This window comes from Podarcis pityusensis (genome assembly GCF_964106645.2).
Source record: "Podarcis pityusensis genome assembly, chromosome: 3".
NCBI classification, from domain to species: domain Eukaryota; kingdom Metazoa; phylum Chordata; class Lepidosauria; order Squamata; family Lacertidae; genus Podarcis; species Podarcis pityusensis.
Window position 1 is genome coordinate 42,924,787 of NC_138026.1, and position 26,077 is coordinate 42,950,863.

At 42.4% G+C, this 26,077-nt stretch overlaps 1 protein-coding gene across 3 annotated transcripts in view; it reads right to left on the bottom strand.

The window, feature by feature from the left end:
• GABRR1 (gamma-aminobutyric acid type A receptor subunit rho1) overlaps positions 1 to 19,137 on the bottom strand; it is a 31,738-nt gene extending 12,601 nt beyond the window's left edge. Inside the window, exons 1-2 of one of the 3 annotated variants that reach the window (XM_080999895.1) lie at positions 18,919 to 19,137; positions 1,801 to 1,854 (exon numbers count right to left, since the gene is read on the bottom strand). In XM_080999895.1, coding sequence (XP_080856021.1) covers positions 1,801 to 1,854; positions 18,919 to 19,040 — 176 coding nt within the window. In that variant the 5' untranslated portion in view covers positions 19,041 to 19,137. Of the gene's footprint in view, positions 1 to 500; positions 600 to 652; positions 670 to 1,800; positions 1,855 to 18,918 lie in introns of those variants that run through there. The other 2 variants (XM_080999903.1, XM_080999902.1) reach the window with 2 other exon arrangements.
• Between the last annotated feature and the right edge of the window lie 6,940 nt (positions 19,138 to 26,077).

Genomic DNA, 26,077 nt, shown 5'->3' on the forward strand with positions numbered 1-26,077 from the left:
GTTCAATGGAACCTCCTCTCAGAAAAGAGCATATAAGATTACAGACTGAGGAGATGAAATGACATTTGACATGTCACTGACTTCATCTCCTCCAGCTCTGCTCAAGTAACTGGACCCACCAACAATCACGGACTAGTAGGGGAGCTATGCAAAACCTTTGAAAAATAACCCCATATGATCTGGTGTATTTTTAGACAGCTAGTGTGATAGGAGCGCTAAAGCACGTTTCAGATTCTTCAGTCCCTATTGAACAAACACAACATTGTGCAGCATATAGCGCACTATCTAATGTATCTTTACCGTAATTGCTAAGTAAACAGGAACAGGGGCAGGGCCAGGAAGCACTGAGAAGTGAATTGTAAGCAAGTCTAAGATAGTTTTGTGACAGGCATTAAAGAAACAATGCTGAAAAGCCAACTGGCTGCAGCCCAAGAGCAAATGTGGCAAGTTGGGAACCCAGCCAGGCCAGAAGCAGGTTTGCAGAGAAAAGGCTTCCATACCTGCTCCAGATATCTTAGGAAAGGCAAAGAGAGCCTTAAAGAGGGGAGGGTGAAAGCACAGAAGCAGTTACTTCAGAACAGTCTCCTCAGCTTAGGCCCACCTCCACCTCCACACCCCCCACAAGCCAAATCAGCATTGTAGGGAAGCTCACTGGAGATGTGGCAAAGCAGTTCTTCCTGTCTGTCTGGGCTTGTCAAATCAGGAAGCTGCCATGCATGTGACAGGCCTCATACAGGGCTGATGTGCAGGCTGCATTTAGCTGGGTGAGTTTAAAGTTGTGCTAGTTCTGCTTGGGAAGCCAATTTGGTTGCACAGTCTAGGCGGTCTGAGCTGGATGTGTGCCTGGTTTATCTCGAAAGCAGGGCTGAGGTAATTTGCTGCTCAGGCCCACAGCTTCGATTTCAAATTTGCAACACGCTGGTTACTTGATATGTTGACAGTGACTTGGTAGTGGTACTCGAGCCTAAATACTTTTGCTCCAATGTAACCATTGAAAATAGACTTGAGACTAAGAGCGCTGCTGGCCGGCTGCTTGTTTTCACCATTACCAGTATCACCCAGCAGAATGGGAGGAAGAGGTAGCATCTTCCGTTGGCTTTCATGCCCCCGGATTTAATTTTGTATAGGAGGCTGCTTTGTACTGAATCAGATCACAGGTCCACCTAGCTTAATATCTTCTAAGTGGCAGCAGCTCTCCAAGTTCAGACAGGGCTCCATGCCAGCCCTTTCTGAGCTCTACCACTGAGCTACAACTATTGGTCCCAGACAACAGTCATGCCTCCTGAAAACAGCTCAAAGCAACAGGCTTCTGGCATGACTTCTTGCCCAAAGGAGAAGTCTCTCTCTCCCTGCCTCCCCTGTGTATATGTGTGTTGGCTGATGTAAAGCTAGCAGCATCCAGCAGCCTTGTGTGAATCTCTCCCCTTTTTGAGTCTCTTGTGCCATGTTTACTACAACCTCCTAAGCCCAGGTTAGTTATTAGTAGTGCATAGTTTATGATGCACCAGCATCTTCTAACTTCATGTATATAGTGTGAATAATTGTCTTGTGAATTGAGGCACTAAAACACTTCAGGTTGAACTGTGTGGCAAAGAGTTTTCCTCACTGTCAAGTCTGAAATAGCTGACAATGGAAAAGGACCAAGATCTTGAAGCTCTGCTGTGTTACTCTGCTAGTTACACTGGCATGGGTGTGATCTGAAAAGTTTATCAGTACTGACTTCTGCTGAGGGTAGGGGTGGTTACAAAGGAGAGAAGGCACAGGAAAGGACGTTGGCCTGTTCCATTTTTAGTAGCATACCTGCCTTGCTTGTGTGATTCTCCATGTGTTTCTCTTCTCTGTCTTTGAGGCCGACTATGAACAAAAAAAAAAAAATAATGATAGGTTGCGTATGTTCACAATCTTCTAGAAAGTTACATTGATATCTTCCTAGTGCAAATCACATATTTCATCCTTGACACACTATATTGACACTCGAGATTAACTTTTCCTTTTTTCCTTTTTATGAATATAAATTTTATTATCATAAGCACTAAAGACAAAAATCCATTATTAAATTAATTTGTCTATAAATACAGAAATGTTATATAAATATTGGATACATACTGTACAAAGACATTCAACATTTTTCAATATAAGATAACCCAATGTTTTATTTTAATTTATAAAATAATCATAGTTCTAAAAAGAGATTACTTTAGCCAGACGTATTGTAATGTGCAACTAGACCTCAAATATATTTAAATCTATGTCTGCTTTGATAAACTATATGCATTTGTTGCCTCCTGCATCCTTACATTCCAATACAGTATGATATAAACAAGCCTCACATTTCAATGAATCATCTTGCTGTCGGCCTTCCCTAATCCTTATTATATTTGTAAGTCTGAGCATTTGAACAATATTTCAGAACTTGGTTAGCCAATTTTCTATTTCTGGAGGATTTTATTCTTGCCCCACTCCACATGCTTGACATATAGGGATTATTCACACCTTACATTTAATGCACATCCAACAGCACATAACTTCACCCAAAGAAACATAGAAACTTCAATTTGTGAAGGATTCTGGGAATTGTACTCCTGTGAGATGGGAACTATAGTTCCCAGGACTCTTTGGGGGAAAGTCATGTGCTTTAAAGTCAGGGTGACATAAGAAGGTGAAGGATAATTTATTCATCTTCCTGTAAAGCGACTTTCTTGATGTATCCAAACAATATTACTGTATTAGAGGATCTTGATGCAGTTTGTATTCCACAGTTTCGCTTATTTCAATTAATATTTGGTGCCAATATGATCTGCTCTGTGAAGATGACCAGAGAATATGGAAAATTTGATAGATTGACACCTCTAGCATAAGCTACCAACATGGGGTATGTTCTATTTAATCTTTTTTGAGGGGGAATCTCACTCCAAAAAAAGTTTTTAACTTGCAGTGTGAAACTTAGATGACTGGACTGCAGAAGCGGGAGAGTGAAGTAGAGGCAGGAGGTTGTAAAATTACACAGAACCCCTGGGTAATGCTCATGGAACAAAGAATAAACATCTGCTGTATAGAGTCAAGTTCTCATAGCCTTTACTCAATCCTGCGGGGAAAGGAGAACAGATGAAGCTATCGTTTTCTAATTCCCTCCACCCCAGTCACTGTTTTTAGAAGGCTACAGGAGCATTTTTTTCTGGCTAAAATGGATGGATTTTAATAAGGGTCTTAAATAAAGGGTCTTATTAAGAGCCCCCTGCCTTTCTCCCCATAATTTGAGCTCTGCAGAACATGAGACAATAACATTGTGAGTGAACTGATATTAACACTTTAGTAGCAACAACAACAGCAGTGCTCAAAATAATTGTTCAGACATTTTAAGCCACATTTTAAAACAATTTGATTATCTTCCAGGTAGACTAGAACACCAAGTGGCTCAGGTTTTTCTCAGGTTAATCTCCATGGTTCAGGTGCGGACTAACAATGTCATAAGACCCTGCCCAATAGGAGGTGTTCTCTGTTTCCACACAAGCCAAATGCATTTCAGAATGTGTCACAAAATGCAAGACAGCTTTTAACTGTTCCACTGAAAGGCACTTTCAAAACACCAAAAGAACAATGTACCAACAATATGAAGATGACAGTGTGGGTGCACTGACCAAAAAAATGTGTCTGCAGAAGACAATGAATGCACTTTATGGCCGTGTGTGTCTACACACTCAGAGTTGTTGAAAGTGGCGTACTCAGAGTGGTGCAACATCCCATCCAGGCTCAGAATACATTACCCTGACAACACTAAACCAACCTATTTGTGCCACAGTGGCTGAGGTAGGCTCTGTCGAGCCAGGTGCTGCCATCAAAATCTAGTGAATTCAAGGGACTCCCTGGAGTCAAAGATGCACAGTGCATTCTGGGGAAATATATGACCCAGAGAGAGACTTCAGGTCACTTGATGTACTCTGACAGTTGCCGACTTCTTTCAGGTTGGGCCCCTGCTAAAAGAGGATCTTCTAAATTAGCACACTTGTGAGGGGCAAAGCAAGCAAAGTAAGCTTTTAAACATGTAAAATCCAGGCTTAATGAATGAAAAATGATGCATCACGTTAGCAGACTCATTTGATAATCTCTCCTCTTGTCTCTGTCAATTCAGGTGCACTTTGCATTGTCTTATGTAAGCACACATACACACTAACAAAGGAAATTCATTATCAAAATAGCTTTTGGTAATAACAGAAAGCAACTAAAAGCATTGGAAAATGTAGGAGAAGGCTAGTCTATATTCTTTTCTTAGGAAATTTGATGAGCTAATGCGTGAAATTTGGCTAGCAAAATGGACTCAGAAAGCAGACAGGTGTTGGGACATGAACTTTTAACATCCATCCCCCCCCCCCTTAGAATTAACTGTGCAGAATGTTATAATAACCACAAAACAAGATTTTTTAAATGTTAAAGTCACTTTGTTATGGAAACTAACGAAGCATTATTATCCCTCATCAAGAAACACATACTGAAACATGCTTACAACATGCTATTTCTGCAACTTATGAGAATTGTTTTACTATTTCTGCTTTAAGTTCTGTGACATGTTTTTATATCATCTCATTTTTGTAAACCATCCCATGACTATTTTTGGTGGAGGGTGATGTAGAAATCTCTTAATAAAAAAATCACACATACACACAAACTATGTCTGCACACATCTCTCTACGCTGTAGAGCCTATAGCAATGGTGGCCAAATTTGGCCCTTCAGCTGTTTTTGAACTACAGCTCCCATCATCCCTAGCTAACAGGACCAGTGGTCAAGGTTGATGGGAATTGTAGTCCCAAAACAGCTAGAGGGCCAAGTTTGGCTGCCACTGGCCTATAGGATTGTAAGGCTCTGAAAGCCAAGCATCATTCAGTGCCAATTCCTTTACTGAACCAGGCTCTTCATTGCCAAACATTTGTAACTGTTCAACCCATCTAATCCAGATTAATAGTGTACCATAAAAAGAAAGCAAAAAGGTTCAAAGTGTAATGTGCCAACCGATGCCTTGGAGGTGAAGGGAGGTCAGTAGAACAAATATAGATGACTCAAGCAAGTGAACTAAGCTGCAGGGGAACTGAAAACCTTCCAAATGCAGCAGTAAGATAAACCAAAACAAGCATTGCCTCTTGACTCCTGATACCCTTGGACAGGGTACCCACTTGGACAGCCCACTGGCAGCAAAAAATGTCATGGACAGCAGGCAACAACAAGCTGTCTTTTAAATTTCCCACAATGCCCAGGAGCAAATGCTACATTGGTTGCTTTCGGGCATTGTGGGACATTTAAAACCCTGACTCACAGTTGACTGCCATTGCCACCAGCAGGTCAGCTTGTGGCTGGAGGAGGTGGGGGACCCATGTAGGAGGGGTTTCATAGAAAGCACTTTCCTAAGGGTTCCCAAACCTGGAACTGATCCTGGATTGTCCATATTGATACCATAATTGGGTGGGATTCAATCACAGATCGGCAAATTTAGGTTGCACTCTTGTGCAACAAACACAACCTGCCCCTCAGCAGATATTTTTTGCAATAAGGAAAGTGACAGGAAAATGTGCTGGAAAGTGTGGTAGAACAGTTGCTTCATACAAACAAATCGGAATGAATGCTCAATACACAGGCAACATCTAATCTCTCTGAAAAGTTGTGGGAACAAATCATGATAAATGCTCAGTCAACAGATCCCCTGGAACAAAACCCTGAGTGCAAATGTAGCAACTCAGAGCAGACAAGCAAAGCTATGCACCTAGTGAGCTGTCATAGTATCTAAATACTCTGTTCTTACATTTGTAGAGGAATTAAAAATTTTACTACGTGGTTGTTTACAATGTGAGGGGAAGGGACCAGTGCAGTCATGTTAAAATGGAACTCTAAACTGCTTCCTCATACGTTTTTCCTTCGTTTAGCTCTCCCTGCTATTCTCTGCACTAGAAAGAAACTGAATTCTTTGATCATTCTACATTTCTGAGATGATAAAATGTAATCAGACAATTCCCAGGAACAAAACTGAAGGAGAAAACAAAAACACAAAGACAATGCCTCAATGGTCAGAAGTCTGTATGCAAGATGTTTCACTTCAGATTGGAGATGGAGGCTTACATACTTAACACTTCTCCAGATAAACAAATTAAAATAAAATTGTCATTGCACACAGAAATCCTGCGCCTCGATGTCACATCTGCACTATCCATTTAAAGCAGTATCATGCCACATTAAATACGGTAGTCACTGCTTCCCCCAAAGAATTCTGAGGTGTGTAGTTTGTTAAGGGTGTTGAGAGTTGATAGGAGACCCTCACAGAGCTACAAGAGTTCCCTGGAAATAGGATTGGATTGTTAGTCCACCCAGGGAATTTGTTACAAAGTGAAGAAGTTCCTAGTTTTCATCAGGGTTGTAGTGCACAGAGAGGGGAGTTGTAACCAGTTCCTACGAAGCTATGATCCTGTTTAGAATTCCTCCCCCTGCCCCAGCCCCGTGTGCAGGAGGTTGGGCAGCCAATTAGCTTTAGAAAAAGTGTCAAAGAGGGGCTTAGCAGCAGCTTAACACCTGCCAATGGTGCCTGTAGAACCTGTGACCAAGCTGAATGCAATTCTGCAGTCAGATTTTGGCCTGCCAGGTGCCTTAAAAACTACCTTTCACGGGCTTCCCCTCCCCTCCCCTGCACATCCCAGTATCCCTGCTATTATAATAGCTCTGCACCCGCCATGTCTGAGTGGTGTTGGAGGGTTAGTGCTCCCATCTCTTATCTGAGTCTATTCCCACTCCTCACTCATCCTGACTAGCAAATTAAATTTTTGTCTGTTTTCCACTCAGCCACTAATATAAGTTATTCCCAGAAAGGGAAATCTGGATCAGAGTCTGGGTGTGGGGTCACATCTACACCACACATTGAAATCACATTTAAAACATAATGCCTCTCCCAATTATCTTGAGAACTGTAGTTTACCCCTAACAAGGCTACAGTTCCCAGCACCTGTAACAAACTACAGTTCCCAGGATCCTTTGAGAGGAAGCCATGTATGGCATGGATATGACCAAAGAGTTAGGAGGTTTGCTGTGAGCTCTAGCCCTGATCCAAATACCCACAAAGTTTGTTTGATTTGTCCAAAGAAACAGGTGGTCAGGAGTTCCAGCCATGAAACTCCCATGTCCTATCTAGTATAGCTTTCATACTCGTTCTTCAGGAGGCACAATAATAATAATAATAATAATAAATAATAATAAATTTTATTTATATCCCGCCCTCCCCAGCCAAAGCCAGGCTCAGGGCGGCTAACAACAAACAAATAATCAAACAATCAAATAATCCAACATTCTAAAACATTTCATTATAAAATTAATTAAAATCAAATTAATGGCAACCGTTAAGCAAAGTTCTGTGCAGGTTGCCAGAGGAGGGAGTCAGGCTGGGCCCTGACCAAAGGCCTGGTGGAACAACTCTGTCTTGCAGGCCTTGCGGAAAGATGTCAGGTCCCGCAGGGCCCTAGTCTCTTGTGACAGAGCGTTCCACCAGATTGGAGCCGCAGCCGAGAAAGCCCTGGCTCTAGTTGAGGCCAGCCTAACCTCTCTGAGGCCTGGGACCTTCAGGATGTTTTTATTTGCAGACCGTAGGTTCCTCTGTGGGGCATACCAGGAGAGGCGGTCCCGTAGGTACGAGGGTCCTAGGCCGTATAGGGCTTTAAAGGTTAAAACCAGCACCTTAAACCTGATCCTGTACTCCACCGGGAGCCAGTGCAGCTGGTATAGTACCGGATGAATGTGATCTCGCAGCGAAGACCCCATAAGGAGTCTCGCCGCGGCATTCTGCACCCGCTGGAGTTTCTGGGTCAGTCTCAAGGGCAGCCCCACGTAGAGCGAGTTACAATAATCCAGTCTGGAGGTGACCGTCGCGTGGATCACAGTGGCTAGGTCAGGGCGAGAGAGATAAGGGGCCAACTGCTTAGCTTGGCGGAGATGAAAAAATGCCGCCTTTGTTATAGCTGTAATCTGCGCCTCCATAGAGAGGGAGGTATCGAAGATTACACCCAAACTCTTAACGGACGGTGCTGGCACTAATTGCACCCCCGCAAGAGATGGGAGTTGCCCCCCCCCAATCCCATATCGTCCCGTCCCAGCCAGAGGACCTCTGTCTTCGAAGGATTTAACTTCAACCGGCTCCCACGTAACCATCCAGCCACAGCTTCCAGACATCTGGTCAGTGTGTCTGGGGCCGAGTCAGGATGGCCATCCATCAACAGATAGAGTTGGGTGTCATCGGCATACTGATGGCAACCCAGCCCAAAACTCCGGACAAGCTGGGCGAGGGGGCGCATAAAGATGTTAAAAAGCATCGGGGAGAGTATCGCACCCTGAGGCACTCCACACACCAAGGAGTGGCACAATGACAATTCCCCCCCAAGCGCCACCCTAGTGTGCTCTGCAGAAAGCAGTAGCATAAAAACCCTCCCTGAGTTTCTTAGACATAGTAAGCCTTGCTCTGTTATGCCTGAAAGGGGAATGCAAACAAAAGTATGGGGCATGGTAGGGGGGTGTACATACTAGCCCTGTCCCCAACATGCTTCCCCCATGCATGTTGCATGTAAAGGTATGAAGGGTATTTTTCATGCGTGTTCACGTGAACATGCTTTGAAGTCTCTGTGTGGTTAGGACCCCTGTTCAATATGGGAAGGTCAGGGGTGGGGGAGCAGACAGGAACATTGGGAGCAGGGGCTACTTGTGTTTATATGCACAGTTCAGGCATAGAGTATGACATAATGTTGTGAGCTAGCTTTTTAGTTATTATGGGGTTTGCATCTTGTATTTTGCTCATCTGACAAGAGGGTAGATTGTGACTTATTTAAACAAAGACTGACCATGTGAACTCATCAAGGATTAGTGAAGCCTAGAGAAGGGATGTACTGAAAGAAGCATTTCTTAACTGTTCTTGATTTCTCCTCACGCAACAGTAAAATCAGGTTGCACAATTAAGAAATTGGACTCTCTCTTTTTGTAAGGAAAGTGACAGGAGGGTGCACTGGAGACTGTAGGATAACAATTCATTGATGTGACATCATATAATAGCGTCTTTGCAAATTAATCAGAATGAATGCTGAATGAATTCATTCTAGAATGAATGTTGGTGTGTATAACCTCCCTGCAAACTTTGTGCAAAGTAATCAAGATGAATGCTTAATGAACAAGTTGCCTGGAAGCAGCCAAAGAAAGTAAATAGAAGTAAATAGGATACTAGTTTAGCACCTCAAGTCTAGGGATCAACTTAAGTTGTAGTGATGCAGTACTTGTGCCCAATGGCTGCGAGGCCAGGTCTATCTGGTAAGATGTGCGGGAGCATTAGACCTGGTGTCTGGGAGAAGTAAGGCCAGATCTATCCATTAATCTTGAGCTATTGCAGATGACATGGAAAAGGTTGACATGCCAGAAGCAAAAGGCAAACCAGATTGGTACAATGTACCGTATTTGCATGTACAGCTATCCCACCAAGGACTGAGGGGCCCAGCCTTTGGTTTGTTCTCTAGAGCCATTATGAAGCAACAGTCTGCCCCCATGCACTTGGCAGAACACCACTATGTTGAGCTGTTGCTCAATACATTACTTATGAAACAGGACCATTGCAGTATTGAAACAAGTGGCATCATATTGCATGTTCCAACATGGGGAACCTGAGGGGACTTCTAGATGGGGCAAGGTTACTATTGTAAAAGGATAGTTCTGCTATTGCAAACTGCTAGTTGGTAACATTTTCTTTCTTTCTTTCTTTCTTTCTTTCTTTCTTTCTTTTTACAGTTTTGGGGTTTTCCTGGAATGGGCAAATCTGATAAGGGTTGGGGGGGGGAGAGATATGGGATGCCATTTTGATGCCAGAAACGTCATGTAGATGCTGTAAAAAAAAATGCATGTGCGAGGTGTGCCTACCCCACAATAAACATCCATCTGGAACATAGCTGTCAAGTGTCCCTTATTTGAAGGGACAGTCCCTTATTCCAGCGCCATGTCCCGCTGCTGTCCCTTATTGATGGATGTCCCTTAAATGTCCCTTAAATGATGTCCCTTAAATTTCAAAGGAAGCAGCTCCTCTCTCTCCCTCCCTGCTGGCCAGGGAGGAGGGAGGCTCCAGCTGTGTTGCTTGGCTGTGTTGCTCACCCAATAAGAAGTCTAAGAACGACTGGGGGGTGGAGCTTGCATGCCTTGTGTTTGGCTAGTTAATGCAAGCTGAGGGGGTTTTTGAATGCTGGATGCCATGTTGTTGCATGTGCTGCTGCAAACTTTGCAGTGCAAAGCCAGGCTGGGGAGCCATCTTAAGCTGAGGCTGCATAGGCCTTGTGGTGCATGTGATTCAGATTCTATTCAGTTGAACCTCTGGTTACAAAGTTGGCTGGACAGTGTTCTCGAAGCTACCCAGCATGAGTTTGACCAGACTGCAGGTTGTAAGTTGACAGCTATGATCTGGAAGCACCCTCAATCGTAGGTATTTCAACCAATCAGAGAAAAACGTAGGTTTTTGTTCATGGTCCAGTTGCAGGAAAGGTAAAGGGGATCAGGGATTTTTTTGTTGGGGTTTTTTTACAAGTGAATAGACAGCTTTACTGCTGGGCTTTGTTCATACATGTGGGGGAAAAACGCTTCCACATTAGGTTATCTTCCCCAAAACCCAACCCACCAAAAACTGTTGGATTCCCTCTCCCCAAATTTCATCTGTGTTCTGCCCAATGCTGGGCATGGGCATAGCCAAGTAAATAAAATAAAGTAAATAAAAATACTTAAATAACTGACCAGTCGCATTGCGGACAGCTTAGTTGTGCCCTCCTCCCAACATAAGGCCTGTCCCCCTGTAACATAAACCCTGGCCTCAGGGCGCATTCGACTTTGAGAATTTTTGGTTTTAAACACTGGCAATACTAGGACTGAAAAGGTCTAAAGAGGTGATGAGAAGGAAAAGAAATGTCCACAACTCCAGGATTCTGTGTTACAAGTGATAGTTACTTAATAAAGTGGAAGTTACAAGCACTTTAAGAAACAATCGTTCTTAAATCCTGGTGCAATCATCACTTCCCTATCAGGGAGAACATATTTTTTCAGTCTTCCAAAAGTGTAACTATGGTACAAATAGAACGTGAAGGTATTATTTTACTTTAATTAAATCACTACCTTAAAAGAAGTTATTGAATAATTTTCCCACTGTTAATCAGAAATAATATTAGGGTTGCTCTTGAGGCTTTTTCTGAATTAGCAAAGGATAGCTGCACATGAAAAGGGAACTGAAATTCTGATGTGTGCTTCAATTTTGCACAAGGAACTGCACAATCTCTTGCAAGTTCTTTACAGTGACTCCAGTACTGCTGCCAAGCTTCTTTCTTCTGGATCCTATCCTGTGAGCCTAACTTTCAGTTTTGCACACCACAATGAAAGGGTGTTGTGAAAGGTGCTTGATGAGCGAATAACTTCAAATAGCTCAGTCAAGCAATGCAAGATGTACAGCAGAGGAAGGCAAAAAGTAAGCTAAATCATATAATCTTATCGATTTTATTTTTTCATAATCTCTGGAAGCAACACAATATTGACAACTATCTTTCTGGATGACATAAAACTTTCCTCCCCCACCCATCCCAGTTCTGATAAAAGTTGATAAAAAAATCCAATCAGAGAGAGAGAGAGAGAGAGAGAGAGAATGTTGGCGGGAGGAAAGACAGATGGACAGGTCCTCTCAGTAGAGATGGAGAGATGCATTAGGGTGAATTCAAGAAGCGGGAAGATGGTGACAGTGGAAAGATGCTTAGGTTGTGCAAGTGGTAGAAAGAAGAAATTATCATCAGCATCTTTGATTTCTCAGGGCAGTTTACATAGATGATAGTTAAAAACACAAAACAACAGGTACATTTAGAAAAAGACTGAAACCCTAACAAGAGGACACTCATGGTAAAGACCCACTTGTCCAGCTGTGAAAGCCTGTTGGAACAAAAATGTCTTCACTTGTCTACAGAAAGTGCAGGAAGTGGGTGGTGGTAGCTTGTTGTATCTCAGCAGGAATGTCACCAAGTAGAAAATGTGGTACATAGTGTCAGCATCGCCCTTGAGCCAGTGCCACCAACTGGACTCATCCACTTCAGCCCCGACTGGGCTAGGCAAGCTGGGTAGCACTTCCAGAGACCACCTTCTGCACAGGAACAGGTCAAAGTGCTGTGGACTCACAGCTTAGAGTTGTGAGCACTGGATTCACTCCAACAAGAAGATAGTCGTCGCACAGCAGAGTACAGCAGACTCTAGCAGAGTATATAAACAACTCGGAGAGCAGCTCTGTAGAATATCTTCTTTATTCTATCTACAACTATTATACAACTATATACAGAGCTAAATAGGTCTAAGCATAAATAAATGCTACACTGCACTGAGTGTCTGCAGCTGCTCTTAGCAGCAACCTTATCTCTACACACGATCTCTAACACTCAGTCTCTCTCTCTCCCTCCGACACTGACTGACTGACATGACTCGGTGCTGGAGCAGAATAAGTAGAGAGCAGAACACGCCTCCTCCTCTCTGGAGAATCAGCAGACTCCTCAGGAGATTATTGGATATGGGAGGGGTGAAATCTCCTCACATAGGCTAGAGCAAGGATGGCAAAGCTGTGCCCTTCAGTTGTTATTGGGCTGCAGCTAACCATTTGCCATTCTGAGTGGGGCTGGTGGGAGTTCAAGTCCAACAATAATGTGTTGAAGGCTGCAGGTTTCCATTTCTGGGCTGGAAGAACAAGTAGTTTACCAAGTGCCATCACAGAGAAAAAATCACAAGGGGAAGAAGGAGTTAATAATAAACTCAACCTACAAAAAGTAAAAGGAAATGGGTATCACTTCTCCAGTCTTTCGTAGTGTATTTTTCTATTATCTTCTTGGCACCTGTTGAAGACCTTCCTTTCCCAACAATACTTTTAAGTGAAGATCATTTAAAATAAAAATAAAAATCCCAGTCTGTATCTGCGTTAGACTTGAAATTCTTTTTTACTGTTTGTTACATATTTTTACTGTTGAATTGCTTTGGGGTAATTCTATGAGAACCAACTCATAAGGGAAATAATAACTATCAGCAGTAGAGCAAAGAGCTAAGGACAGGGAAGATTAGTAGGTGTGACTGCTGTTAGAAATGATGCAGTAGGAAAATGCAGAGCAGAAAAAAGGAAGACGATAAAACAAGAGAGGTAAAAATAGATTAAATCTGGGTCACAGTGGGATTCTAGTGGCAGCACAGGAACTAAGTGGGGCTGCTCTGTGGCAGTGGGAGTCCCCCCTCCCCCCCACTTCACCTTCCTCCCCTTTCCAGCCTGTGCATGTAAAAGAATTCATTTCAGAACCCCTCTAGCCCTTCTTTAAGGCAAATCCCCATCCTTATCCCTATCCTAGCTTGAGCCAAGATTGTACACAGGAAGTTGCAATGGTGGAAAATTTTCATGATCACTGCAAAGCAGCCTCCGTTCCAGTTACACCTTAGTTGTCACCCATTAACTGTTCTGCCTCACCCAGTCATTTATATAAGATGTCCACTTGTGGGTGCAGTAAAAGAAGAAAACTCAGTCAAAAGGAGACTCTGCTCCTGTTTGGAAATTCAGGAAGCTCTATTAGAAAAATAACTGGGTTGCCTCCGGACCATCAGTACTTTTTGCAATTCAAATTGCAAAAAGGAGGAATTCAACTGTATACCACAAGGTTACATTTGAGCAAATAAAGTGGATCAGGGTGTTCTGGCACATCAAATCCACCTTTATTTAAAGGACTTTTTGCAGTTAAGCAAGTGACAAGGAAATGCAAAGTGTGGGATAGAAGACTGATCAACAGGGAGCCATATAACCATAGTGGCAAGCAAATCAGAAGGAATGCTCATTGGCATATAGTCTCCCCACAAATCAGAACAAATGCTCGATAAAGACTGTACATGGTATAACTTCCATGTAAGCTTTGTGCAAGCAGATCAGGCTATGCAAGCTCAATAAACATGTCATCTGGAGGAACTAAGGATCAGGGAAAAAATTGATCTCTCATTGGCTGTGATGGCTGGGGTTGGTGGGTATTGGAGTCCAACAAGAACTGGAAGGGTAGAGGTTCCCCCCTCCTGAGACAGACAGTGGTGTGTGGGACACAATTTACAGAGCAGAAGAGGTGTTTGGGCAGAGGGTACTGAACCACTTTGTGCCCCAACACAACCTGTCTTCTGATGTCACTTTTCCATCAGCCAGGCATGGATAATGATACTGAACCTACTTGAGAGACAACACTGCTATTTAAGTGAGGGGGGGTTTACTTAAGCCAAGGGTCATTAGCCTTTGTAGTAACATTGTTTAATTATTTCACCACATCTGTACCATTCGTACCAACGTTATCCAAGGCCAAAAAAATCCTATATCTGGGAGTAAGTCCCATTGAACTTGGGGGAAGGGGGAATTGCTTCTGAGAAGGCAGTGCACACACAAGGAAAATAAGATATTTAAGGCCTTAGAAATATGTATTGCCTTATTTCTCAGTGCTGGGAACATACAAACTCCAACAAAATTGGGACAGGGTAGATTAGATTCCCATAGGAGCACAGGCAGAAGGATCAACTTCAAGACTGAGCCCACAGTGGAGTCTGGAAGAAGCAGATCTAGCAGTAATCCTGAGCAAGTAGCAAGAGCAAGAGACTGACAAGCAAAGGCAGTGTAATTCAAAAGGTCAATAATAGTAATCAGGAAGTAATGGTGACCAGAGATATATATATTTCAGGACCCTGGACAGGACCCTGAGATAAGACAACTCCAACATGTGCTGTGTAGGAACTGAGCTGTTCTATTGGCCCTGACTACCCTTCCCAGGACTCCTACAGGTTCAGCCCTCTGTCCTGGAGTCTGATACACTGCCGTCTCTCCATTCTTTTTAATTGAGCACACTACCTTTTGTGGTGAATGTTCTCAGTGGCATTTGAGGCCCTTAAAGGCAATGATTCTGGCTTCATGATGGGGTCCAGCTTGGAAGCTGCAGTGACTGGTGGTCCTAGCTCAGGGGTCTCCAGTCCAAGCATGTCTGATTCTGAAGGTCTCTGCTTACTGGACTTGGTCTAGCACCTGTGGGTTGTGCTACTGCCTCTTCTGACCCTCCTGATTCATCCCCCCTCAAAATCAGTGTCCATGTTGGTGCTGGCCATCTAGATGATGATGGCAGGCACCTCTGCGCACTCAGGAACCTTGCCTTTGCATGTTTCCTTACTGCATGGTGAGCTTCCTACTCATTTACACTTGTAGGCATACACTTGTTTCAGATGTTGAAACAAATAGCCATATGTCAGAGACAGCCTGTTGCTGAGGTGCTTCCCTACCCCTACTTAAAGGCCAACCTTATCCCACTGATGGCTTTATATTGGTTTTAGTTGTTATCTCTATGCTGGATTTTCCATGGTTGTTTTTTTTTTTGTTGTTTTTTTTGCTGGAATGGGCTGAAACATCTGGAGGGTACCAGGTTGGCAAAAGCTGTAAATAATAGTTGAATAGTTTTGGCGTCTTCTCATGGGAACACTAGCTAGAATGGGACAATTTAAGTACATCAAATTAGAATTAACTGAAGAAAAGCATCCTTATGGTGGGGCCATCCATGGAACTCATGGTTTTTCTAGAAACCAGAGACAAAGTTGAAAACAGCTGCAAAATAAAAATCTTTCAGGGCAAAATTGTGTTGGGTGGTGATGTTTTTTAAAATGTCACTATCAGGAAAGAAAAAGGCAAGGCCACAGTCATGATACATTGTTGTCAGTATAATTTGTTTCAAACTCAATATTGAAAGGAAACCAAAAGCAAAATTAGGAAGTATTGTACAGGCAGCTCCCATTTTGTGCACGTTCAATGTATCTACAATTGTGCATGTGCGCACAGTGTTTGGCACCAGAAAAGGGGAAGGGCGGGACAGGCTTACGCGCAATAACATTTGGAGGGCCACAGGTTTCCCATCCCTGCCCTAAGAAAATAAAAGTAGCTTTATTATATTAGGAATTGGAAAGTAGGTACCCTGTCTCCACCTATTACCTGATCCAGTGTGAACAATCCCTTTTCCAGGGTCTGCGAGAACTTTCCAAAAGCAATGTCCTGATTTCAGTACATCAGGTATCAGTATCAGCACCACATTGGGTCCTGCCCCCCCCCGCCCACTCCAACAGAACATTCCCATTTCATGAAGGAATACTTTTTATCAGTAAAAACAGCCTCCCTGTTGGAAGCCAAATCCTGATCTACCCTTAAGTCTTCATGCATCATATTACGATGTACATATTTGGTTGATGATTTACAAATCTAAGCTTCCTAATTTTCTTTTGATGGGCCAGGCATATTTAGCAAGTCCCATACATGAGGTGTGGGTGTGGGTGTGAAACAAGTCTGCTAGAATTGTTTTAACCAGTACTTTATTCTGTGGAATATATAAGATTCTCATCTCTCTGTTTTTCTTATTTGTTTTCTTGCTCTGGACTGTTACTAGACAACCTATCTGTAATTTTTGATGTGCTCTTAGGTCCAGTTTGCCCAGTCTCCTGCAGAGCACGGGAGAAAGTACAAGCTGTCACCTCCTGTGTCTAGTTTCTCTGCCCAGACTATATCAGGTGCATGTCATTCCAATATGCAACCAGTTAATAGAATCTTTCAGAACTCCTGGAATAAACACAGGGCACCTGATGAGTCCTTTATGTCTTGCCAATTGGCTGTTGGGCCAACAATTACTGCTTTCTTTCACAGACTTCTGTAGCTTTCCATTTCTTTTCTGTGCTCCCACATGCCATGGAAAACAATTTGAAATGGAAATTAGCGTGATTGAGATCGATGTTAGCTGCAGCATACACAAAAGTATGATTATTGGAAAGCATGAACCGGATCAGGCAATTTAAGCATCAATATATCTTCCAACATTTCGGAGGAGAACATAAGGACAGTGATTTATGTCCTTGAAGGCCTGTCCTAGGCCAGGTGCTGGTGGTGTATGTGTTTGAAAAGCAAATATTAAGCAAATAACCACTAAATTATAACACACACCCTTTTCACATCATAGATCACTGCCTGACAGTGCAATATTAAACCTGCCTACCCAGAAGTAAGTCCTGTTGAATTCAATGAGGCTACTTCCAGGTAAGCAGCATTAGAACTGCACCCTAAGTGTCTTTGCCACACACGTTTCTGAAGGTTTTGCTCCACTCGCTTACATTAATCTATTTGGCAGTAAATATTAGCAAAGGTCACTTTTCTTTAGTATCTGTGGCAATTTATCAATTTAATCATTCAGCTGTGAATGGTATCTCCTTTACCTATTTAGATACCAGCCCTGAAAGCATTTCATAGGCTTGGATCTGAATATAATTTATGGGAGTTAATAGAAGAATAGTTATTCCCCTGTGTAGGCCCCTGAAAAGCCTCTTCAGAGTGTCAGGGGTCCTTCCACTGCGAGATGATGGCTATGGCCTGCCCCCAAAGCCAGAGGTGTTACTGCTTCTGAATACCAGTTGCTAGAAGCCGCAGGAGTTGAGACTGCTCTCCTGCTCAGACCTTGCTTGCCAGTTTCCCACAGGCGTCTGGTTGGCCATTGTGACAACAGGATGCTGGACTAGATGGGCCATTGGCCTGAAACAGCAGGCTCTTCTTGTGTGATCACATGTTCAAGAGGTTGCTACAGGAGGGGGCTATTGACCCTGACATCAGGCAGAGTTCTTCATATAGGTCAATTCCCTCTACCCCAAAACCCCCAAGCCCACCCCACACTGTTCAGGTTGTGCCCTCCTGGCCTTCTGGAGAGGCTTTCCATGGGGTGTAGAGGGGACTTTCCTTTCACAAACTTCCTTAAATTAACTTATCTTAGGATATAAATTATTAACATAAATATTGATACTGTAGTAATAGTTTTGAAACTGAACCACTTGGCCTTCCTAAATCAGTGAGTTATATTGCTTTAAAAATGTTAGATTCTCCCCACCAAAAACACGCTCAACTCTATTAATTATAATCATTTTCACAGCTTATGCTGAAATAATATGTAAAACTGGTTTTTAAAATTAAGAGACTTATGGCTATCTTACTTAGCATATGTCTTAGATAACAGTTTTTGTAATGAAAACTACAATGTCACAGTCTCTGATCTAATCTGCACAAGCACTTAACCTGCTCGCCCACAGTAAAATGTTGAACTGGGCAACTGGCAGTTAATATAAGAAATACTGAACAGATAAAAATATATGGACCATCAGTATCCCTTCTGATCTCCAACAATTGTATGTTTTCTCCTTATTATATCAGCCCAAGAAAAATAACACATCTTCATTGTAGAAATAAGCAGATCAGGAATCAAGAGGGAATTTTATAACTTCTCCTATTTTTCCACAACAGTTTGCCGTCTGATTTGACTTATTTCCGCTTCAAAACACTAATACAATATAAGTAAATATTAATAATTATAATGGGCATATACATAGAAAGTTGAATGCATGACACTCAAAGAAGATTATCATGGCAGTTTTAAACAACATACCTCTTTATGTGTTGGGTATGTATTCAAAATTTGAAACTGAAAAACATTAGAATCTGTCTGTAAATTTCTTGTAAAATATCTATATCTATATCTAGTCACAGTCCTTCAGTAACATCAATACATTGATTAAAATATTGTTTAATAAATGCCAGTTAAACTCCTCCTGCTTCTCTTCCCTAAAGCTAGAAAGCCATAGTAAATTGAATTTTCATTTGCTCATCTGGTATGTTGAGTTGTAAAAATGCACAACACTAAATGAAAAGGGAGCAACACAAAGCATTAAAAGCAAAGAACAGAAGATCTCTTGTACAAATGTGAGGCAGCTAGTTTGACCCATTACGGCCGTTTTGTTCATCTGAAATACTGCATCATCTCTTGCTCTGCAGATTGACAATTCAACTCACCTGCCTTTCTTGTACACTTCATGAATTTCTTTCCCTTGCCAGTGAGCTCTGCATTCTGTGGACAAAACCCATGCCCAAAACAGCAAGAAAATGCTAAACTGCATTTTATGAACAGTCAACATGATATCCTCTGGTCTTATGTCTGGAAATAGTCCACAAAAGAAGAAGAAACCCAAAATGAAGATCCTTTTTCTCTTTTCAAGACATTATCAGTCTGTTCATTATTGAAAGGATGTTTACTCATACGAAAAATCATCCCACAGTATTTAATCTGGACAGTGGGGAAAGCAATTTCCACTAAACCTATAAATCCCTCTACGTCAGATGGCAGGGATTTTCAAACAGTGTAGAATTCATGGATCTGCACAGAACAATTATTCTTTTTCGCTTGAAACAGGCTATTGTACAAATTGGTTTAAAGTGAAGCATTTCAGGTATTTTAGAAAATGATATTTGTCATTCCCCTCTTGGAAAGCCAGGATTGTCCGGCTGTTCAGAGGCTGTCTAGCATAGCAGTTTAAACAGAAGGGAGGGTAACAGGAGCACCTGTTGAGATGTCTTTGTGTACCAGCACTGATTTTAACTAGCAGCCATTCTGAGGTGCATCATATACCATCACTTCATTTTTGCTGCTTTACTGTATGCGTGAAATATACTATTTTGATCTGGTAGCACTCCGTCCTTGTTGTGTATGGAGATGCCATTATTGATGTGCTTCAAGGAACGTGCAGGGCTTGTGGCTTATGCTTTATTGCTGACTGTGTGCCAGGGTGCCTGGATATAGGAAGCATCCAATTATAAGGTGATAAAAGGTCTGCACAGAGTGAATTTCAAATCATCTCCAGAGCTGGATATTTATAAGCTAATCGTAGCTTATTATTCTCATCTCAACAAAGTAGGAAATCTAATAGGAAAAGAAAGTGATAAAGAGTTTTCACAGGCTCGGGTAGTATTGTTGCCAGTATTTGGCAGTTCATGAAAAGGGTATGGATGCTAACAAAGGATTTAGAAAACTCAGCACTATTTGGGTGGGGATTCCCTCCCTGCTGTCAGTGCTGCCCATTCACTTGCCCCTCTCCATTTGAGCCCAGTCCATGCACTGTCCAGAGGTAACAGACATGGCAAGAAGATGGTGCTGCTGCATTTCCTTGTTCCTGCTGCTGCTCACTTTGTTAAAGGGGACAAGTGAACAGACAATAACAGTAAGGAGGAGCATCAGCAGAGCCAGCGGGATCCAGGGGTTGGGAGTGGGCCTCCTTCTGGGGTGTGAACCGTGGCCCATGCCCAACAATGCTGACCTCTGATGCTAACCCCAAGATAGCTGCACCTGTTGTTCCTTTCCCAATAAGTCACAGAAAATTCCAAACCCCGGAGATGGAATATGCAGTGGAAGGGAGATCAGCATCCCAAACCTTACTGGTTGCATTTGCCATGGTGGAAAAGGGTGTTTGCAGCAACTCCAGACTGTCACAGTTGAAGGGCCCAGGTCTGTAGCAGCTTGCCTTCAAGGTGCCAGATTTTGGAAAGACAGGACCAACATTATCATATTAGTATTGCAAAGGCTGACACGTTGTGTTATCAGAGAAACTGAGCCCCAAACATCACATTTTGCATGGTCTTACAAATACAAACCACTATGCAGCAATGTAATTTGACTTCATTACACACCTTCCCCCCCCCCCGCCTTTTGTTGTTGCTGCTTGCATTTATATCTTACCCTTTTCTCCAAGGAACCCAAGGTGGCATACATGGTTATTCCTTCTTCATTTAATCCCCACAACAACCCTGTAAGGCAGGTTCAGCTGAGAGGCAGTGACTGGCCCAAGGTTACCTAATGAGCTTCATAGTTGAGTGGGGATTTGAACCCTGGTCTTCCAGATCCTAGTCCAACACTCAAACCAAACTGGTTTTCCACATGTCATTAACAAGAACAATTGCATTGCATCTCGACACAATATAATAAGATATGGAGTGTTTAGCCCTACCATCAGATAACAGATGACAGTTACCCAAGAGGCAGACAATGTTTCATCTATTTATTTCTGCTATTTATTTTTTTAAAAAATTAAAATCTAGGTATTTGTGCAACAGTTCAGTGGATCAGTCATCCATTTTCATGGTGGTTTCTGAATGAACACAACAGTCTGATTACTGATATCACTTCCAGTCTTTCACCTTGGCTTTGGTACCACAGTCTCAATTGGTGATATTGAATTTCCAGGTACTGCTGCTGCATCTGATGATTGTTGCACCAATATGCAGATGACACCCAACTCTATCTCTGTTCCATCTGGACCAGGAGAGGCAATTGAGGTGATAGACTGGTACCCAGAGGCACTGATAGACTGGATGTAGGCCAATAAATTGAAGCTGAATCCTGAAAAGACAGAGGTGTCATGGGTCCCAAGTTCTTGAGTCCAGGAAGTGGGGAAATGTCCTGCCCTGGGTGGGCTTGCACTTCCCTGTAAGGAGCAGGTCCACAGCCCCGGGGATGCTCAAGTGTTCAACCTTAACTGGAGCCTTGTGTGTGTATGTATGCGCATGTGATGTTTCAAATGGCTGGTGGAAAGTGATTCATAAATGAAATAAAAAAACATGATCGATGAATAAGATTATACATGATGTGGGTAAAGAGAAAAAGAGATTTTCTGCCACTCTTGACATAATACCAAAACTTATGGACATATGGTGAAGCTGAATGGGAGATTCAGTACAGATAAAAGAAAACACTTTTTCACAAAGTTCACAGTTAAACAATCGAATTTGCTCCAAAAAGAAATAATGGGACTTGAATGGTTTTTAAAGGGATTTATACAAATTCATGAAGGGAAAGACTGCTAGTTATGATGACATTGTTCTATCTCATGTTATAAAGTGTGTAGCCTGCAATTCTCACATGAACTCTGGAGTGCTTCCAGGTTTCATGCCGAGTGTCAGGTTAGCCTGTGAGAAGTGCAGGCTTGTGTGCAAACTGCACACTTCTTAACACTCCACTGTTGGAGGCAGTATACCTCTGAATACCAGTCTCTGTGAATTACAGATGGAGAGAGTGCTGTTGTGCTCAGGTCCTGTTTGCAGGCTTCCCATAGGCATCTGGTTGACCAACAGGATGCTGGACTAGATGGGCCTATGGTCTGATCCAGGAGGGCTCTTCTTATGTTCTCATGACAAGCTGGCTCACTCAGCAGAGCATGAAACTCAGGGTTGTGGCCTCGATCCCCACATTGAGCAAAAAGATTCCCATATTGCAGGGGATTGGACGAAATGACCCTCATGGTCCCTTCCAACTCGACAATTCTATGAGTCACTCCCTTGTTTTCTTTCTTGCATAGATTGTAAATTCCCTCGGCTTCTTTAGACATGTACTATATTGCTCTGTCCCCCACATGTTAGCAATTTGAAGAGCAGTTTAGTTATAAAAGAACTAATTAAGGTCTTGAGACAGACCTCATGCAGGCAGGAAGAGAGAGAGGTACTCTGTGGGCATTGGCAGATTGAACCCCATTGGGGCCTAGATTTACTGAAAAGCGTGGAGAAGCCAGAGGACCATGTCATATGGATGTGGAGGGAGTATTCTCAGCTTCAGGATTTTATGCCAGGAAATGGGAGTGATAGTATTATTTTTAATATCTCACTTAGAGCAGTCAAATGTCCAAGGCTGGCTTTCTGCTGTTGTGTAGGAATGGAGGAATGGAAAAGCATCACAGGTTCAGATCACCAACCCAATATGCTGCAGCCTTCTGAACAAGCTGCAAGTGAGAGAGAAGCCCGGTAGTAAGCCCTCCTACGAGGGAATTACAGTACATTGAGTCTCGTAATCTTAAAGGCATGCATGGCTGATGTGTACTTGGCATGGAATATTCCTCTCCCCATACAGCCATAACAGAAGGAGAAAGAAATCCAATGTCAAGTACCGTACTTCTTATACCATAAGAATCACAACCAGATTATCATAAATTTCACAATGAAAATGCTTCTACTACCTGAACATCTATTTCAGCCCCACAGTACTAAGTCCCCAAGCTGGGTACCTCCTGAGAAAAAACCCCTCATAAGGCTCTATCTCCTTGCCCTGAAATGGACAATATATTTTAACATGTCACTGTTGAAATAGTCCACATTTTACATAAGTTACTATTCTTCCATTTCTATGCTCCAGGAAAATTTAATTGGAATCAGCAGTCTCTATATTCATTCTATTTGTGCCTTATTACCTACGTCAGGGATGGGGAATCTCTTACTCTTCACAGGTTGCTTTTGGACACCTATTTGCATCATCCCTGATGCACTGGCCATGCTAGCTGGGGTGGATGGGAGTTGGAGTCCAACAATCTCCCGAGGGCCACAGATTCCCCACCTCTGTGAGATTGTTGGACAGGAAAGAGTTTTATCACTGTACTACTGTATCAAACAAACAAACAAACAAACAAACAAACAAACAAACAAACTGTACTACTGTACAGTATTATTACAGGGATATTTGTTTGTTTGTTTTTTTGTTTGATACAGTAGTACAGTGATAAAACTGTTTCCTGTTATATTTTGCATCACTTCAGCTTCCTGGTTCTAATTAATCTAAGTTGCTGAGGGAGAAAAACGGCATTATCAGCTCCACATCTTGAGTGAAATGCCATGGGATGCTTAGGTGAAAAACGATACATATTTTATAGCCCTAGAAATAAATAAATTCAGTAAAACAACCAGCAGATGGCATTTTTGTAGAAAGAAAATGGTTGAGAGTCTTAACCTAGGATAAGAATATGAGGCAAGCTATCTTTTTGAAAATGCTGTGGTATTGTCTCATTCTGTACTCAACCTTAGCTCCCAGCCCTGGACAGAATAATATTATAGGGACAAAAGCTTACAAGGTCAGGAACAATCAAAGTGCTTGAAATGAGGGATGCTATAACAGAGCTGATTCATTTGTTGTCCCACATGGAAATACCTTCCACATCCCCAGCCTGTCTGATACAGTTTTACCAGATTTGTGTGGTCATGATTTTGGTTTGTTTGTTTTTTTACTGCTGACATCTGTATCCTGACCTTCATTTAAAGGCGCCCCCCCCTGTTATTGGGTGAGGGATACCATAATGATATCTGCACAGCTGCAAGCAGATTCAAAACCATTGTTGGCTGTTTGAGGGGCTTTCCAATGGTAAATGGGGATAGTCAGAGGCTACATTAAAATAGAGTGAAACCAGGGGTATCTCTCAATATATGAGTGGTTGGAGCAGTTTATCTTCTGTTATAATTCTCCTAGCAGTTATTATAGGAGAAAATAAAATGCCACAACACTCATGACCCCAGGTCTCCTGAAACCAGAGCAAAAATAAAACACAGGCAGAATATAGTTCATGTGCATCTAAGCCTTTGTAAATCCCTAAATGGATTGTATACTGTATAAAGAAAGGGGAATAAGCAAGGCAGAATGCAGTCAAGAAGCAGAAATCTCAAATGCTGCTCCTGAAAATTGGCCACATGCCAACATGAGCTAATGCGGCCGGATGTTGCTCAGATCTGCTCTGTTTAAAAGAACAACAGAATTAAAACCAAGATACTTCATTTACATCTCCACACAAAACACTGACAACATTGCCCTTGCACTGCAGCTGTTGCCCATCTTGCTTTTGTCACTGTAACCTTCTGCACCCTCACAAATATTTAGCTGGGTTTATTTGCACCCTCACAAACAACAGCAGGCCCTCTGTTTTCTCCCTTATGTTCCTCCCTCACACTCCCCTCCCTTCCTCCTTTCCCTCTCAATTTCACTTTTGTCTCTCAACTCCCACAGACCCTGTTCTGCACCTCAATACCCAAACTCCCTTTTCTCTTCAGCCCTCTTTCATTCATTCTCTCCCTCCAATAAGGACCACCCCTTCCAGAATGCCCCATCTCCCCCTTAAGATGCTGTCTCTATCATGCTACAATCCTTCTGTCTCTTACCAGCTCTTTCATTCTCACTCCCTTTCTAAATCTCTCAGCTCCAGGCTGCTCTTTCTCACCAGCAGCTTTCCTTTTCATGCCATCTGTCAGTTCTTCAGTTTCTCCGTCTTCTATCAGACTGTGCTAGGAACGCTCCACTTGGGCAATAGAGTCCAGGAATTACTCTCTGAAGGAACCTGGCAAGTGAATGTACGGTAACCGTACTGACTAATACGAGTCCTTGCTGTGTTGGGAGATGTGTTCAAGGTATTATATGTGACACCCAAGGCTGGCATCAAGAGTGCCGTCAAATCTGAGCGTTTGGAAGTCCCCCACCCCGCTTTTGAGTCTTCTCTGAATAAATTTTCCTTCATGAGTCTAAGTTCTCAACTTCAGCCTCAGAAAGTGCTTCCTCTGTTCATTCACGTGGGAGAATGGTAAATTTAAGATTAAGGGATATGATAACAGGTCACTGATACAATATGGTACTTTTAATAAATTTAGGCTTATCCACACTTGCCTTTTGTCTACTCTTTCCATTCAGAGGTCCACGCTTAAATGTTCTGTGTCCAATCTAAAGCTGAATTGGAGCAAACATTAATTCAAGTTTTGTGCAGATTGTCATTAAAGTGCAAATTTTCACGGGGAAAGCTTCAGAGCAAAAAGAGAAGGACACAGAATTTTAAATCGCAGGACATGCTTGGAAAGAGCAGAGGAAAGTTAAGTGTGGGTATGCCCTTTACTGCAAAGTTAAAGAGTTATAGTCACTGAATACTGAGTTAGTACTGTTTTTAGAATGTTAGATTATTTGATTGTTGTTAGCCGCCCTGAGCCAGGCTTCGGCTGGGGAGGGCGGGATATAAATAAAATTATTATTATTATTATTATTATTATTATTCTGTGAGGAAAGCGTACAGGGTAATTAAACACTATGCAATAGAGCAAAAGATCATTACCCCCCATCTCTTTCTCTCTCCTTCTCTCCCCCCTCACTTTTCTCACAGTCACACAATGTCTATGACAGCAGTGTCTCGTACCGAATGTAAACAAACTGTAAGACTCTATGAATTGAAAGTGGAGACACTATATGTACTTTTCCTTGTTTATTTGTTTGTTTTGTAACACAACAAATTTTTTACTAAAAACTGATTTAAAAAAAACTCAGGTAAAACAAGCTACTGTACTTAACCCTCTTGATATAGGATACACTTTGACCAGGCACCTGAAACTCAGCAGG